The sequence below is a fragment of the Dendropsophus ebraccatus genome, chromosome 7, assembly GCF_027789765.1.
Source record: "Dendropsophus ebraccatus isolate aDenEbr1 chromosome 7, aDenEbr1.pat, whole genome shotgun sequence".
Taxonomy (NCBI): Eukaryota; Metazoa; Chordata; class Amphibia; order Anura; family Hylidae; genus Dendropsophus; species Dendropsophus ebraccatus.
Genome location: NC_091460.1, coordinates 45,185,193 through 45,203,542, shown reverse-complemented (window position 1 = coordinate 45,203,542; position 18,350 = coordinate 45,185,193). Strand labels below are relative to the sequence as shown.

At 43.9% G+C, this 18,350-nt stretch overlaps 1 protein-coding gene across 11 annotated transcripts in view; it reads left to right on the top strand.

Moving 5' to 3' along the window:
- Positions 1-18,350, top strand: part of PROM1 (prominin 1) — a 145,000-nt gene that overhangs the window by 85,267 nt on the left and 41,383 nt on the right. For all 11 annotated transcript variants that reach the window (XM_069977431.1, XM_069977437.1, XM_069977439.1 and 8 more), the window contains exons 9-12: positions 9-226; positions 343-417; positions 1,889-1,952; positions 12,247-12,406. In XM_069977431.1, coding sequence (XP_069833532.1) covers positions 9-226; positions 343-417; positions 1,889-1,952; positions 12,247-12,406 — 517 coding nt within the window. The remainder of the gene's footprint in view (positions 1-8; positions 227-342; positions 418-1,888; positions 1,953-12,246; positions 12,407-18,350) is intronic.

Sequence of the window (18,350 nt, the reverse complement as noted above, 5' to 3'; positions counted from 1 at the left end):
ATTCCCAGCAATCAAGGACACAAAAGAAGCTTTGGAGAATGTCAGTGTGTCTGTGGAAGTCCTTCAAGAAGCGATGGACCGGCTACATGCAAACCTTACAGATGCCAAAATCCAGCTGAACTCCACCCTGAGCGACCCAGCGTGCTTCAGCAATGTGGCACTGATTCCCTGCCAAAAGATCAAGAACTCACTCTCCCAGCTGAGGGTCAACGCCAACTTCAGCTCGGTAAGATAATGATCTAATAAATGAACCTTATAAATAAAATAATAATCCTTGCCGATAATATGACATTGTATAGATCTCCTGCAGTCATTGATGCCATCTTGAATTAATTTCCATAGTTACCAGACCTAAACCGGCACCTTGGAAAAGTAAACAACGTTCTCAAGACAGATCTAAGTAACTTGGTACAAAAGGTGAGAGCATGAATGCTTAGGATAATATTATACCAGCTGTATTTGGCAGCCTTGCATAAAATAGATGTTATTCATTCCCCCCATATCTTCCCTCCATGTCTTATCAGAGCGATATACAAACTGAAGTGCTGCCCAATATCTTCTAGTTTACTGGCTCAGTATCGGGCAGCCCTTTACTTCTGTAATTCATCAGCCTGTGCCGTATTACATAGAGTGATGTGTAGCTATCAAACGAGCTTTTAACCCAACAAACCCCATGATCTATGCGGATCTCTGAGCCTATTACACAGGAAAATTATGAGCCTGTTTGTCCAATAGTCAACCCTTGTAACAGGGTCCTAAGAAGGATATCTGAGTGTTACAAAAAAAAAAAAATCCATAAGGGCGAGTGGTGTTGTGGCATGGTGTGTCTACCACAGCTATTGCAGGCTGGTGGAGATCAGTTAGTCACATATACTCCAGCGGATTTCTGCGCTGCACAATTCCTTTTTATTTAAAGGCTACCTGTCATTAAAAATTATTATTTTTTAAATTATCATGCTTTAAAACAAAGCTATACTTACTTGTATTCAGGTCCAGCCTCCTGAAGGCAGTTATTTAGTCTTGTGCTGGTTGAAAAAAAAGAAACCAAAGACAGGAAGTCCCAGTCAGTACAAAAAGTCATGGCTCAATGCATCCATTAATCAAATGACTGCCTTCTCTGTGAGTGCACAGATGACCAGGACTTCCCATGTTTGGCCTCTTTTTTTAACCAGCACAAGACTAAAAAGCTGCCTTCAGGAAACTGGACCTAGATAGAAGTAAGTATAGCTTTATTTTTAAAGTAAGAGAACTATAAAAATAAATAAAAAAAATATGTAAATTGAAAACTTGCTTTATATCACATCCCCTGTTGATTTAGATTTTGAAAGTTATAATGACAGTGACCATTTAAATCAGGGATAGGAAACCTTCGGCCCTTCAGCTGTTGCAAAGCTACAATTCCCATCATGCCTGGACAACCCAAGCTTTAGCTTCAGCTGTCCAGGCATGATGGGAATTGTAGTTTTGCAACAGCTGGAGGGCTGAAGGTTCCCCATCCCTGATTTAAAAGGTCCACTAGAAATAGGGTTTCACATGATGTACCACTACTGGGACCTCCAGCTGTATCTCCAGGTGAAATAAGCCATTACATTTTGACCATTAAAATCAATGGGCTGTCTGTATAATGTACAAACATGATGGGTCCTCATAACAGGTTTTCCTTGAGCTTGGGGCATGTCATATTGATATAGGGCACTGCTGTTAAAACATTGATGATGGTGCACCAGTGCCCCTTCATTCTGAAGATCACTGAAGGTCTCTTGAGGTCAGACTGGTCATAAAGAAATCAAATACCCTAGTGATATACATTCACTTTATAAGATGGGAATACCCCTTTAGCTTTAGTTCTTCACTGTCTTACTGTTTTCACTTCTTTTTTTTCCCAAAGGGTTATGCTGCTTTCAATCACACTCCAGAAATGGTGCAAAACCAAACTAAAAATATAGAGGAAGGTGAGTGACCTTTTCTTTATAGTAAATTCCAATAGATCACCTCAGTTTTTAGACAGTTTCATATATCGTAAATAGCATGTATTGTTATACTAGGCTGATAGTCCAGAACTGGGTTTAGGGTGCCTTCACACCTACTGGATTCACAGAGGATCTCACTTCTGCGGATTCGAAGCGAGAACCGCTGCGGATCCGGTATCAATTCATCCCTATGATAGCACATATTCGCAGCGGGATTAACATCCCGCTGTGAATATGTGCTTTAACTCCCTGGTGCCCACAGCCCGCCGTCGCATCCCCGGCGCATCCCCCCCATCCCGGCCACATCCCCCCCCCTTCAGCCCACCCCCAGCCCGCATCCCGCCGCCGAGAGCATACAGTACCTGCTCGGCGGCGCGGCTGCAGTGAGGCTCCCTGCTCCGCTCCCGCTCAGACCAGCTGAGCAGGACCGGAGCCGGGAGTCTCACTGCAGCCGCGCCGCCGAGCAGGTAATGTATGCTCGCGGCGGCGGGCCGGAGATGGGCTGATGGGGGATGTGGCCGGGATGGGGGGGATGTGCCGCCGCCGGGGATGGAGGATGCGACGGCGGGGCTGCGGGCACCAGGGAGTTAAAGCACATATTCACAGCGGGATGTTAATCCCGCTGCGAATATGTGCTATCATAGGGATGAATTGATTCCGGATCAGAAGCGGTTCTCGCTTCGAATCCGCAGAAGTGAAATCCGCTGTGAATCCGGTAGGTGTGAAGGCACCCTTAAGATGATGACTTCTTGCACAAGGCCTAGCATGGAGCCATAAAAACTCTTTGTGCTTCTATGTGCCATATTATGTTGTATAGAGCCATGAGGCCATAGACTAGACCAGTGGTCCCCAACTAGTGGCTTGAAAGACACATGTGGCTCACTGTATGAGTGCTAAGTTATGACCTTAACCCCTTCAAGACTAAGCCTATTTGGGCCTTAATGACCAGGCTCATTTTTCAAAATCTGACCTGTCTTACTTTATGCGCTTATAGCTCAGTGATGCTTTAACGTATGCTAGCGATTCTGAGATTGTTTTTTTGTAACATATTGTACTTTATATTAGTGGCAAAATTTGGTCACTGTCTTGTGTGTTTTTTTGTGAAAAACATCAAAATATCATGAAAAATTTGAAAAATTTGCACTTTACAAACTTTGAAATTCTTTGCTTCTAAAAACAGAAAGTCACATGACATAAATTAATTACTAAGTCACATTTTCAATATGTCTTCTTTATTCTGACTTCATTTCATAAACATATTTAACTTTTTTAGGGTGTTACGGGGGTTAGAAATGTATCAGCAAATTATCAAATTTTCATGAAATTTCCAAAACTGATTTATTTAGGGACCAGTTCTTTTTTTAAGTGGATTTAAAAGGCTTGTATACTGGAAACCCCCATAAGTGACCCCATTTTAGAAACTACACACCCTAAAGAATTAATCTAGGGGTATCATAAGTATTTTAACCCTACAGGGGCTGGAGGAAAGTATTCATAATTAGGCCGTAAAAAATGGAAAATAGAAATTTTCCAATAATATATTTGTTTACATAAAATTATCTCATTTTCACAAGCAACATGAGAGAAAACGCCCCCCAATATCTGTAAAGCAGGTTCTCCTGAGTAGAACGGTACACCATATGTGGGCATACACCACTGTATGGGCACACAGCGGGGCTCAGAAGGAAGGGAGCGCCAATTAGCATTTCCAGTTCAGATTTTACTGAAGACGTTTCTGAGCGCCATGTGCGTTTGCAGCGCCCCTGTAGTGTCAGCAGAATAGAACCCCCCCAAAAGTCACCCCATTTTGGAAAGTACACCCCTCAAAGAATTCATCTTAAGGTGTGATGAGCATTTTGACCCCACAGGTATTGGAGGAAAGTATTCAAAAGAATTCAGTAAAAATGAAAAAATAGACTTTTTCCAATATTATGTTTGTTTAGTTTAAAATTTCTCAATTTCACTAGGAACAGAGGAGAAGATGCACCCCAAAATCTGTAACGCAGGTTCTCCTGAGTAGAACGGTGCCCCATATGTGGGCGTAAACCACTGTTTGGGCACACAGCGGGGCTCAGAAGGGAAGGAGCGCCAATTAGCTTTTTCAGTGCAGATTTTTCTGAAGAAGTTTCTGAGCGCCAGGTGCGTTTCCAGTGCCCCTGTAGTGTCAGCAGAATAGAAACCCCCCAAAAGTCACCCCATTTTGCAAAGTACACCCCTCAAAGAATTCATCTTGGGGTGTGGTGACCATTTTGACCCCACAAGTATTAGAGGAAAGTATTCAAAATTAGACAGTAAGAATGAAACAATTGAATTTTTTCAATAATATGTTTGTTTAGTTTGAAATTTCTCAATTTCACTAGGAACAGAGGAGAAGATGCACCCCAAAATTTGTAACGCTGGTTCTCCTGAGTACAACGGTACCCCATACGTGGGTATAAACCACTGTATGGGCACACAGCCAGGCTCAGAAGGGAAGGAGCGCCAATTAGCATTTGCAGTGCAGATTTTTCTGAAGAAGTTTCTGAGCGCCAGGTGCGTTTGCAGAGCCCCTGTAGTGTCAGCAGAATAGAACCCCCCCAAATGTCATCCCATTTTGGAAAGTGTACCCCTCAAAGAATTCAGATTGGGGTCTGGTAAGCATTTTGACCCCACAGGTATTAGAGGAAAGTATTCAGAATTAGACAGTAAGAATGAAAAAAATGAATTTTTCCAACAATTTGTTTGTTTAGTTTAAAATTTCTCAATTTCACTAGGAACAGGGGAGAAGATGCACCCCAAAATATGTAAAGCAGGTTCTCCTGAGTACAACGGTACCCCATATGTGGACATAAACCACTGTATGGGCACACAGCGGGGCTCAGAAGGGAAGGAGTGTCATTTTGCTGGAGCAAAACCGCAGCTAGTATCGGTTATTAGAATAGCAAAGTTGCTAAAAAAATTTAAAAAAATTGAGATTACAGGTAATCTCGAGGTGTTTACAGGCAGCCAGGGAGTGTTTACTGCCCATCTGGGGTGGTTACGGGCAATCTGGGGTGGTTATGGGCAATCTGGGGTGGTTACTGGCTATCTGGGTTGGTTACTGGCTATCTGGGGTAGTGATGGGCAATCTGGGGTGGTGACGGGCAGTCTGTGGCAATCTGGGGTGATTACAGGCAATCTGGGGGTGTTTAGTGGCTATCTGGGGGTAGTTATGGGCAATCTGGGGGTGTTTACTGGCTATCTGGGGGTGGTTATGGGCAATCAGGGGGTGTTTACTGGCTATCTGGGGTGGTGATCGACAATCGAGAGGGTGTGGCAATCTGGGGTGGTTACGGGTAATCTGGAGTGGTTACAGGTAATGTGGGGTGGTTACGGGTAATCTGGAGTGGTTACAGGTAATGTGGGGTGGTTACAGGTAATCTGTGGTGGTTACAGGTAATGCGGGGTGGTTACAGGTAGCCCAGGGTGGTTACAGGTAGCCTGGGGTGGTTCCAAGTAATGCCAAGTGGTTACAGGTAGCCCGGAGTGGATACAGGTAATGCGGGGTGGTTACAGGTAATGTGGGGTGGGTAAAGGTAATGTGGGGTGGTTACAGGTAATCTGGGGAGGTTACAGGTAATGCGGGGTGGTTACAGGTAATCTGGGGTGGTTACAGGTAATGTGGGGTGGTTACAGGTAATCTGGGGTGGTTACAGGTAATGTGGGGTGGTTACAGGTAATCTGGGGTGGTTACAGGTAATGTGGGGTGGTTACAGGTAATCTGGGGTGGTTACAGTTAATGTGAGGTGGTTACAGGTAATCTGGGGTGGTTACAGGTAATCTGGGGTGGTTACAGGTAATCTGGGGTGGTTACAGTTAATGCGGGGTGGTTACAGGTAATGTGGGGTGGTTACAGGTAATGCGGGGTGGTTACAGGTAATCTGGGGTGGTTACAGGTAATGCGGGGTGGTTACAGGTATTCCGGGGTGCCGACAGCGGCATTCAATGGGTTAAACTACCTGGAGCGGAGGAACTTCCGCTCGGGGTAGTGTCAGGGGGAGATCAGGTGTCACACTGACAGCTAATCCCCCGCTCTGCCGCCGCAAGGGGACGGCAGAGCATTCCGATACGTCCGCCACTAAAAGGCGTAAGTATCGGAATAAAGCCCATTAGTGACCGCCGTAAAAATACGTATTGGCGGTCACTAAGGGGTTCATGTAATATTTGTATTGCCTGCGTCATTACGCACACGGTGATACAAAATATGTGTACTTTTTTTTTTTTACATTTATTATTGTATTGGGGGCTATGGGGATTATGTGTAAATTTTATTTTATTATAAATGTATTTTGTGTGTGTGTGTGTGTTTTTTTAACACTGTTTTTAGTCCCACCATGGGGACTTTACTGTAAAATTGCCTGATTACAGGCACAGTGCATTGCAGAGCTCATCAGCACTGCAATGCACTATGCCTGTAAAAGGCAAAGCTGATCAGCCTCAGCCTTAGGCTGAGCCTGACCAGCTTCCGTAGCTGTGACACCAGGAGGCTTCGGGGAAGCCTCCTGACGTCACAGCTCCATCGGGACTGTACGATCTCACCGCACAGCCCCGATGGAGGAGGAAGGGAGGATTCTCCCTTCCTGTAGCACTACAGGTACTGCGATCGCACAGATCGCAGCACCTATAGGGTTAACTGCCGAGATCCGGGCTCGGCCCGGATCTCGGCAGTTGCGGCGGGTGCCCGGCTATCACTGACAGCCGGGCCCCGCCGGGAATGACAGGAGCGCAGCTCCTGCGCCCCTGTCATTCAGAGGACGTGCCGGCACGTCCATCTGCGGGAACGGGCTGCAGATTTGGACGTGCCGGTACGTCCTAATGCGGGAAGGGGTTAAAGGACAAATGCCATGAAAAACTTTTTCCCAGTAATTGAAGCACATTACAAAGTTATATAACTCTGTAATATGCTTTAATCACCTATCTGCCTCCCTTCCCTGTCTTTTCCCCCCTCCACCCCCCACCAGGAAGTGTCCTGACTCACACAGACCTGATTACTGTCGTCACTGTCACCAAGCTCTTCTCTCAGCTCCTTCTCCTGTTACACCAGCCTCCCCCCTCCCCTGCCTTGTCAGGTGACTCAGCTTGCTCACCTCCAATTGGCTGAACAACTGCAAGCCATCACTTGTCACATGTCATGCTTATCTTCCCTCCAACTGACTCCGGCAGATAGGAATTACTGGGAAAAAAAAAAATGTTTTTCATGGCACTTGTCCTTTAAGCATTGGCAACTGACTTTGTTGTAGACATGGCTATTATCCACTAAACTTTGGCAGTCTAATGGTATAATACTGCTGTCAGAATCAGTTATGATTTCTTATTTCTCTACATATCTCTACACCCCTTCCCAACTGTTCAACGTAAATTAACACGCCAGGCAGGGGAAGGAGTGTATGGAGCAGGCTGATGACTGTCATAAGGGATTGTTGGTCATTTAACCCTTTAAATGTGTCAATCAATAGCAATCATGGATTTTAAATGGCTAAATATGTGCCGCATCTGTTGCTGTCCAGTCAGTACCCCTGCAATCTGATTGTATGTCAACCAGTTATTAGGGTAGCCTGAGGTCTGTGAATAAGAAATCAGTTTTAGGGGCTAAAGTACTAGAGATGAGCGAATTTGCCGAAGTTTGGCGTCGTATGAACCTGAACTATCGGCTTCTGATTCCCGCTGTCTGCAGCCTCCGTGAACAGGATGGATACAGCCTTACGGACCGCCCGGAAAACTGGGATACAGACATTGGCATAGGCTGTATCCCAGTTTTCCAGGCGGTCCTTACGCTGTATCCACCCTGTTTACGGAGTGGGCAGACAGCGGGAATCAGAAGCCGATAGTTCAGGTTTATACTAACCCAAACTTCGGCAAATTCGCTCATCTCTATAAAGTTCCCCCTAACAGCTTATCTAGGCCCCTATAATCTAGGATCTATAGTGTTTACAGTATTAAAGACTGCTCTTTCCAGAATATAGCCACTTTAAGATATCCGCTCTGAAGGCTACAGAATTGTGATTGCATTTTCAGAATACCATCCTCACAGTAATTTAGCATCAATAGTAAAATAAGTCCAGTATTATACTTATTATCTATGTATACATACATAACTACAGTGGTGTTCAGGAAGACATGCTGTGATGGGTGAACATGAAGTTATCGCACACCGCATGCACAGGCAAGATCTTTTAGAACAGAAAACTCTTGATTTTCTTTGTTCAAAGTGGTTGAAAAATCTTTGTTCTGAAAATGTTTCTGTGGCTCTATGTTACAGTAATCTTTGTTAGCTATGTACATTGTGTAGGTGACTAATGACGTCTTTTGTTTTCTATTATTAACAATATCTTTTTGGACCTGTTTTTGGATTTGTTACTCAGCCATTCCCTGTAAGTTGTTCCTGGATAATGTATCCTTACAGGAGGCTATTTGTTCCTTTCTATGAGAAAAGGGAAGTCAGAGCTCTCTTTACTCTCAACTGCTGCCTGTGTATAACACTACTATGTCTAAAAGGAATCATGCAAGAACTGTATATTTAGAGCTAAAGAAGAGGTATTAAATATTGTCCTATTACATCAGAAGGACCTGCTTTAGCACAGACACAGCAGAGCTATGAGTTGGTTATTTAAAGGAGTTATTCAAAGACTATAACTCATTCACTATGTACAAGATACAGGGATAAATAGCTAATTACAGTCTGACACTGCCGCTAGCACTGATCTGCTAGACCATCGCTCGCTTAACAAGCCTACACGCGGATTGATCATCATGTAGCAAGGAATATATATATATATATATATATATATATCGCTAGCAATGTCCATGTAGCCCTTTCTTTTTACATGAAAAATAATAAAGTTTATACTTAGAGGATGTACCACCAGGTACATCCTCTTTAAGCTGAATCCACGGATCGAACGGCGCCGTCACAGGAAAGCCCAGTTCCCGCGCACGGTGCCGTTCTATGCACCGGAACCGGACGGTGCTCAAGAACTGGAGGTAGGCCGGCCCGCCCCCAGTGGGAGGGAATTACCTCCCCTGTATGATGCGGCTCCATTAGAATGAATGGAGCCGCATCATAGAGGGGAGGGAATTCCCTCCCACTGGGGGCGGCCCGGCCCGCCTCCAGTGCTTGAGCACTGTCCGGTTCCGGTGCATAGAACGGCGCCGTGCGCGGGAACCGGGCCGCGGTCCAAAAAACGGACCGCGGCACCGGCTTCCCTTTGACGGCGCCATTCGATCCGTGGGTTCAGCTTAAAGAGGATGTACCTGGTGGTACATCCTCTCTAAGTATTCTCCAGCGTTGTCCTACAGCATTTTGCCGTGTTCCCTGCTCATAGCTGACATTTCTGGTCCAATCTCTTCAGTGACAGGCTGCTCAGCCAACCAGTGGCTGAGATGGCATAGACCCCGGCCAATGATTGACTGTGCGGCCTGTCACTGAAGGGAACATGGCAAAAGGCTGCAAGACAATGCGAGAGAATAGGTAAGTATAATCTTTTTTTATTTTTATAGTGAAATCGGCTGCACATCACTATACATAGCGATGCATGGCTGGTGGCAGATGATAGTTAATTAAGCAAGTTTAAACTACAGCGATCAGTCAATGATCGGCTCAGTAAACAAAAGGATAGGGCATGTTAAATTTCAATTGCCTAATCCTTTTCTTCTCTGGGACATGAACAGCCACCCGAGGTGTCTTCCTCGCCCCTTTATTCCCGAAATGCAGGCATTGAGATACTTTACTTCATCTGCATCAATGGAAAGATAACGTTAAAACATCTAATGGGACGTCCCACAAATTACGCAAAATGAACCACCGTCAAAGGGTCCATTGCAGGAGACCAGAGTTGATCAGATAATTTTTAATAAAATTTTCACAAAATACATGGGGGGGGAAAATACACCTCACCCTATCTGCGGAGAGAACATCAATGCAATAGTCTACAGTTGACGTATACAACTAAGGCGACAGATAAAAATAATAACCCTTAATTATGCTTCCAGAGCAAGTAGGAACATATAATAGTCTATTACATACAAAGGCAATATTGCGAACATCACGCGATATGAGTTTCCCACAGATATGACTGACAATTCTTTAGTGTAACCCAAAGACATCGCCCTAAACGAATGTAAGGCATCCATAAGATATCACAAGGCAAAGCTTGTGGATAGCATTGTATCCAGTAACGCTCCAAAATTACTGATATGAAAAAACCTTAAAGGGGTATATCATCTGGTATCAAGAGGATACGGGATACTATATATATAATATATGTGCCATTGCTGCCTATGGAATCCCGTCCGGAGCGTATACACATAGTATATGCTCCGGCCAGGATCCCTAGCAGCACCGCAAACAACTGGCATTTCTGTTTTCTGTGGTCGCTATACATTAAATAGCGACCGCAGAAAACCCTGTCAGTGGACACTGTGGAGTGAGCGGAGTTCGGATGCAGGTGTGCACAGAATGCGCCCACATCAGAACCCTGCAGCCCTAAAGATCACTGCAGTACCGGCCGGGATGATCTTTTGCGAGACCGGTCATTCTGTGACCCGGCCGGGTCACAGAACGGCCGGTCTCTTACTATGTATGAACATAGCCTTAAGCAGTTTCCAATGGTTCCCTTAGAGAATGAATGAAGTGGTTGGTCATGCATAACAGGAGACTCGGGTCCCCGTTCTAAAGATTGCAGCAGATAGGACCTCTGGGGCACCTTGTGATTTTGAAAACAGGGACCCATGTAGCATTGACAATGCCGCTTCATTCATTCCTATCCCATGGATAGGGATAACTTTATATGGTGCAACCCTTTTAATTGCACCCTATGAGTCCTCTCTGAACATACTTAGGGTTTCCCCACAAACAGTTCCATTGAGTTCAATAGTATTGTGTATTGTGATTCATATACATTGAATTCCTTCCAATGTGGATTTGAAATCCACATTGCAAAAAAAGTGACATCACTTCTTTGATGTGGAGCCCACACCTCAATTTAAACTGTTCCCACTTAAAATTTCTATTAGTCAAGGTTGGTTGGGAGGGGAGAAGTAACTAAGATGTGCCCCAATTACTCATGGTTACTCAGGCAGTATGAAAGTATTGACAGGTTCCCTTTATATTCAGCGTCTGGCTTCTAGAGAGAATAAGGGTGCTATTACACAGGCTGATGACAACCCGACCAATATAGTAAATAAGCTAGATCGGCCCAATAATCACGGCCCAATAATCATTTATCAAGGGCTGCACGGACATTGTTAGCGATATTCGTGCAGCCCTTACCCAAACAGTTAATACATTACCTGTACATACTCCCGGTCTTCTCCTGCCCTATGAATGCTTCACCGTAGTGCAGCTTCAGCTTCAGAGGGGTCTCTACAGTCAATCACTGGCAGAAGCGTGGAGAGGTAACCTATTAACTGTTTCATCAGCCACGTATCGTTATTAAACATAGCCATGTACGCCCGATGATTTTAGGTCAGGGCCTAAAGAAACAATCAGCTTATTATCTTTCATCGGCCATCGGCCAGAGTGATAATCGTTCTGTGTAATGGGGCCCTAAGGGCCTAGTGAACTGGCTGGCGTAAATAAGACTCCACAATGCTTTGACTGGTAGGTTTCACCATAGTGTTGGGAGATGATATATATGAGGGTCATTTTGTGCCTAAAATTGCTATATACATTAGCTATATACAATAATCTACAGCTTTTTTTAGTGTTATGAAATCTGCTTGTATAATACATTGATACGTCAGTGTTATATATTATGGGGTATATGTAGGTAAAAGTTGAAACCTTACAGAAGAGGGGCTATTCCTTTTCACACACCCCTTTCAAGTCTGAACATCACTAGCAGCATCTGACAGTTCTTGCTTGTACTCTGATCCCACAGGCAAAAAGAAGAAAATACCTAAAATTCTAAAACCTAGAGTTAAAAGCTGAAAAAGTATGTTAATGAGATGTATAATGTGAAAGGTAAAGAGAACTCTGACTTTATGCCCAAACTTCATTGAGCACCAGTGCGTCCAGTGTGTATTGTGTTCATCATTCATCATGTGCCCCGTCTTCCTCATTCATGATACATTTGTGAGATTTGGACTAAGTTACGTGAGTTAATGTATGACAAGGATGGGCAGCCTCTGGACATTCAGCTCTTGGAGAGCTACATGCTCTTTTTTTTGGGTATGTAGTTTGTCAAAGCTGTGCCGCCTCAGATTGCCCGCTATTGACCAGAAATGTTGATTTTGCTTTGATGTTTTTATTGTGTTTTAGATGTAAAGAACATTTTGGATTCCATCGGAGTGAATATCACTACTTTTTCCAAAATGATCCCAGTCGTTCATGTAATATCTAACCTCACTGCCTACCTAACTCAAAGTGAGATGTACGTTCGGGGCTATTATCCTGTCATCGAACAGTACGATTTTTACAGGTATAGCTTGTTCTGCTGCCTTATTTAATACATAACGATTTCTTGTTCGGTCGTTAATCGTTAACTACATTTCAACCGAACGATTATCGTTTAGATTCGAACGATTTAACGATAATCTGAACGATAATCGTCTGGTGGAATAGGGCCCTAAGGGTGCGTTTACACAGACAGATTTATCTGACAGATTTTGGAAGCCAAAGCCAGAGATGGATTTGTAAAGAGGATAGATCCCAGTTTTTCCTTTATGACCTGATCCTTGTTTATAGTCTGTTCCTGGCTTTGGCTTCAAAGATGTGTCAGATAAATCTGTCTTTTTAAATGCACCATAAGTCTTGTCATCATGTGGTTCTGGTGGTTAGACCTGACACACCAATCTGCATGTTTCATATGTTTTGTATAGGGAATACCTTTTTAAAATGACATGGGAATACCAAAATAATAGGTTAATTATCATTACCTTTTCACCATTATAACAAAGAATAACTCATCCTAGACCTCCTGGGACATATAATATCAACCCACTTCTATCATAGCCATAATGGATTATGGATAAAAATAATAACCCTATTCCCACCGTAGGTCACTAGAGATGTTTGGCGCTAGTCCCTCAACCATATAAGAAAACCAGTAATATTAAAGTAACACCACCTCTTACCCAATATAAAAATGTCAGAATTACCACATAATTAGACCAATAGGTTAAGTTGTTAATATGAATAGACCGGCACCGCTGCTGGGGTGTCGGTGCTGCAGTCCTTTTTTCTTTTTTTAAACTGTAGCACTGTACCAGTCTATTCCAAGCACTGGAGCCGGGCCTGTTGGCCCCCAGTGTGATGAAACACCCTCCTCTCTGTGACGTGGCTCCATTACAATTAATGGAGCCGCGTCACAGAGGAAAGGGATTTTGTCACACTCGGGATGGGCAGACCCGCCTCCAGTGCTTCACGTGAGGCTAGTGCCCGGGAAAAAAGGCCTCATACGCGGAAACCATGCCGCGATTCAAAATAAAGGACTGCAGCATTGGCATCCCCGCACCACTGCCTGTCTATTCATATAAAAAAAAACTTGATGTACATGGTGGTACATTCGCTTTAAAGTTAATATATCATCTATTTTGTCCTAAAAGTCATTTTATTTCAAGCTATTAGGACAGTACATGGTGCATAATATTTTTAAGTAGAAAAGTAAGAAAATTCCAGGAAATGTATATATCTTCTCTATGAATACATACCAAATAGCTGAGATTCCATCGAGCTATTAGTCATATTAATGTAAAAAATGTCATTTATGAGTCTGAATGTTGATATGTAAGACCCTCTGCCTGGACACGCTATAGACTTGATTCTCAGGGGAAATTTCGATTTGGCTTTTGCCTTATTTCCTTTTTAACTGTAATATGATCTAAATTTTTCTTGATCTGCCATTAAAGTTGTTATTTTATAGCCAACATATTAGGGTAGGCTCTCTATGTACTCCTTTCCTGGTGAGCTTGTAGTGGGCTTTCTACTTTATCTAGCCATGTACAGCTGCAGTGTAAAGCGAGGGGGAATCACAGAGCCACAGTCTGAACCCACAATGAGACACGTGGGAGACCCCAGACAGATCATTGCTGTCTCTTTACAATATAAATACTAAAGAACCAGCACTAAAGGAAATGACAGCAGCTAAAAGTTATCCATAGTACTACCCATGTCATTGGGGCACTGATTATCAGCTGTACACAGGAGCTACTGTATATACTTTGCCCTATGATTACAGCTTACCGTCTTCACTCATAATATTACTTCATTAAACGTGATCAGTGACCTTTGCACCACCACGTAGATAGGACTTTTATGACTCCAATTATAGGAGACATGTAGGTTGTTGGTATTTCTTTCTATTTTAAATATATTATTTATTAATAAGAAGTTTATCAGAAACAGGATTAAAAATACAATTTTTCAGGCAGATGTATAAATGAATAGAGGGCCGGTGTGATCAGACTGGGTTAGATTGGGTCTTGACCCAATAGGGTGTAAAAATGCCTCTCCGTAATTTTGGGTAATTGTTGAAATATCATTGACTACTAGACATGGCTATACAATATAAAGACATTTTGTCCAGCTGGCAGACTTAGAGAGGTGACACAGCATTGGCATGAGAGTGGGAAGGTCACTTTTATAAACTACCTGGCAACTAGGCCATTCTGGAGAGACCACCTGTGGAGAGTATCATCTGATCCACTTACAAGCTTGAGCCATTAAATATAACAGTGAGTCACCTCTAGCAGTGATACGAGGGACACTACCAGCTCAGAGATATGTACTTAGATGTTCTGCAACCACATGTGTTGTCTCTTATGGCCTCTTATGGATGATGCTTCCCACACACAGCAATGGAATATCTCCACCAGATTCTCTTACGCTTCTGTAGCTGCCCCTTCATCAAGCATTTATGGTAGCGGCTGATAGGCCAGCATCAGGAACCTATGAGAGTGTAGGATCTATGGACCCAGCTGCATCATCTGTGGCTAAATGAACTGCATTTAACCTGTATTCTCCATGTCCAACCAACAGTGTTCCTCTTTAACCATATTCGTTTGCTTGAATATTCTAATGACTTACATATTTTATCATTATACATATAAAGTTTTGTTAACTTCCAACAATTCCTTCTTGGTGTATTTTTTGTATGTGTATTTTTAATAAAGAAAATATAAGACACAAAAATAACAATAACATGAAAAAAGGATGCAATGAATGGCCCTTGTGTTTAGTGTGAAATAAAAGACAGGAGCAGACTAACCAGTGACTAGTCGGACATTAGCCTCACCTGTCTGCACTTATCAAATAGAAACATATATTGCATTGCTGCCTGCACAAAAGTCTGAACTATTACAATATAAAGTTACTGAAACCGCATAGTAACATAGTAAATAAGGTTGAAAGAAGACAAGAGTCCATCAGGTTCAACCTAGGGAAACCCCACTGTGTTGATCCAGGGGAAGACAAAAAACCCCACAAGGCAGATGACAATTGCCCCATCACAGGGAGAAAACGCCCTCCCGACTCCAATGGCAGCCAGACCAATCCCTGGATCAACGTATCACCAGAAATCTAATGCCCATAACTTGTAATATTATATTTTTCAAGAAAAGCATCAAGGCCTCCCTTGAACTTATTTAATGAATCGGCCATGACAACATCATGTGGCAGAGAGTTCCACAGTCTTACCGCTTGTACAGTAAAGAACCTGCATCGATGCTGATGATGAAACCTTCTTTCCTCTAGACGTAGAGGATGCCCCCTTGTCATGGTTACAGATCTAGGAGTAAAAAGACCACTACAAAGATCTCTGTACTGTCCATTCATATATTTGTACAATGTGATCAGATCGCCCCTAAGACGTCCTTTTTCTAGCTTGATAACCTGTCCTGGTACTGTAACCCACCCATTCCCTTAATGACCTTTGTTGCCCTCCTCTGCACCCGCTCTAGTTCAGCTGTGTCCTTCTTATATACCGGTGCTCAAAACTGTACACAGTATTCCATATGTGGTCTGACCAGTGATTTATAAAGAGGCAAAACTATGTTCTCATCTTTAGCATCTATACCTCTCTTGATGCATCCCCTTATTTTATTAGTCTTGGCAGCTGCTGCCTGGCACTGATCACTAAAGTTGAGTTTACTGTCCACCAATACCCCCAGGTCCTTTTCGGAAGTAGTTTTACCTAGTGTTTTATTATTCAGCACATAACTGTACTTATTATTTCTACGGCCCAAATGCATAACCTTACATTTATCCACATTAAACTTCATTTGCCATTTCACCGCCCAAGCCTTCCAGAGCCCCAGGAGTCTGCAAAAGTCCTCAGCATCGAATTCGGCCAAGGGGATTACCCCAAACAAAACTGGGACAGCAGGCTTAAGATCGCCGCTCAGAAGGTGGGTCAGTGGAAGGGTTGGTCTTTGACCCTCAGGGAAAGGGTTAACCTGATCAAAACTTTTACTGCTCCCTTTGCTGATATATCTGGGCAGTGTTTGCATTTTGCCAGAACCACTCTGGACTCGGGTCTACAGTGTGTTCTTCCAACTGTTATGGGGGAATAGACTGAACCTAGTCAAGAGGGAGGTTACTTAACGTACGAGGAGACAAGGTGGGTTGAGTATGGTCAACCCCGTGGTGTTCCTGGTGAATACCTTTCTTAAGACCAACATTGCAAACCCCTGGAAAGAGAGGGCTCCTCCGTGGGTATTCTCCTGTAGGGGATGGTTTCGGCCTTTCTTCCAGGAATGGGAGACAGGAGGGCAAGTGAAGGATCTCCGCACACCACACGGGCATCTTCCGGCTTATGCTACCCTGGTTCTGAAGGTGATTCGTCGGTGCGGTTTGGGGATGTGGGAGATTAGGACTCTGTCGAGGAAATTCCTTGACAATAGGGTCCTGTCATCCCTTTTCGAAAACCGCTGGCGCTCAAGGATTGCCTAAGCCGGGATCTGGAGGTTGGTTTGGGCCTATTGAATTCCATCAGAATCCCCTTGAAGTTTTGGGACTTGGCTTGGCGCTGCTACCATGGGAAACTGTATGTGAGGGACAATCTGAAGTGCAGGACCTCTGAGGATCGGGGATGTCCCCAGGAGGAGTGTGGAGGCATGCTGGGAAGCATGGAGCATTTTCTGCTTCATTGTCGCTTTAATACAGAGATTTACAACAGGGTGGGCGCTTCCATTGGGTGGCCCAGGTTGGCCCATCTCTCCTATGCGGAATGGGCCTATGGAGCATTCAGAAACCTTGGTGGCTGGGACCGGAGCACTTTATTCTTAGTCAGCATCGTGGTCAGGTACCACACGTGGAGTGCACGGTGTTTAGTATCGACGTAACGTAAAATCCTCCCTGTGGATGAGGTGGTTAGGGGCACACTCTGTGACCTGGTGAAGGTGCGTTCTTTGGAGTACGAGAGGCTGGGGGCTGGTAGGGCCTCTTGTCTTTGGAGGGGCTCTGCCTTTAAGGTTCCTTAGCCTGCGTCTCCTCTCCTGGTGGTGGGCTGATGCTGGCACCTTAGTCTTTTGTTTTGTGCTATAGCTGTATAGGAATATAGGGCTTGCAGGTGCTGAACTTGGGCTTTCGGGCTGTGTGTGTGGGGCTGAGAAGCCCCACTATGGTTTGCTGTGTATGTTTGTGTATATTATTAGTGTGTATATTGTTAGTGTGTTTATTTGTGTATATAGTTTGCATATTTTGTGTTGGGTCTCATGTTCCTACTCTGTAAGAGACCAGCCAGGTCACGGAGCGGCCAGTGTCAGAAAAGATCATCCGGTACCGGTTGGAAGATCTTTACTGCAGCTGAATTGGGATGCACCCGCATCCAAATTCCCCGCTGCAAACAATGGAGTGTGCGGCCGCACGCTCTATTGTGTAAACTGACAGGGATTTCTGCAGCCGCTATTCAGTGATTAGCGGCTGCAGAAAACTGACATGTCAGTTTCTTGCGACGCCGATAAGGATCCCGGCCGAATTGTATACTATGTGTATACACTCCGGACGGGATCCCTTAGAAGGTACCACTACGTAAGTTCCGTACCAATCACGGCCGTGATCAACAACGGCCGTGATCACTACGGTACTAACGTAGTGTGAACATAGCCTAACTTATTACAAATAGGCCAATAATGGAGAACTGTATGTATATACAGGTTAGGAAGTGTACCGTGTTATTATAGTTTTTCATATATATGTATTGCACTGAATGTAAGAACGTAGGTATCCCAGGAACCTCTCTGCTCCTTTTGACCTACTATATGTATCCATAACACTTTGCTGTATTTTCCAATATTCTATAGCCTATTGCTACTGTTTGTGCATGTAATGAAGCCTTATGGCTGGAGTTACACTTTAAGTCCTAAGCATTGTATTCCTGATCTCCCAGGTGTTGCTTGTTGAAGTCATAGCTGTGCAAATATTTG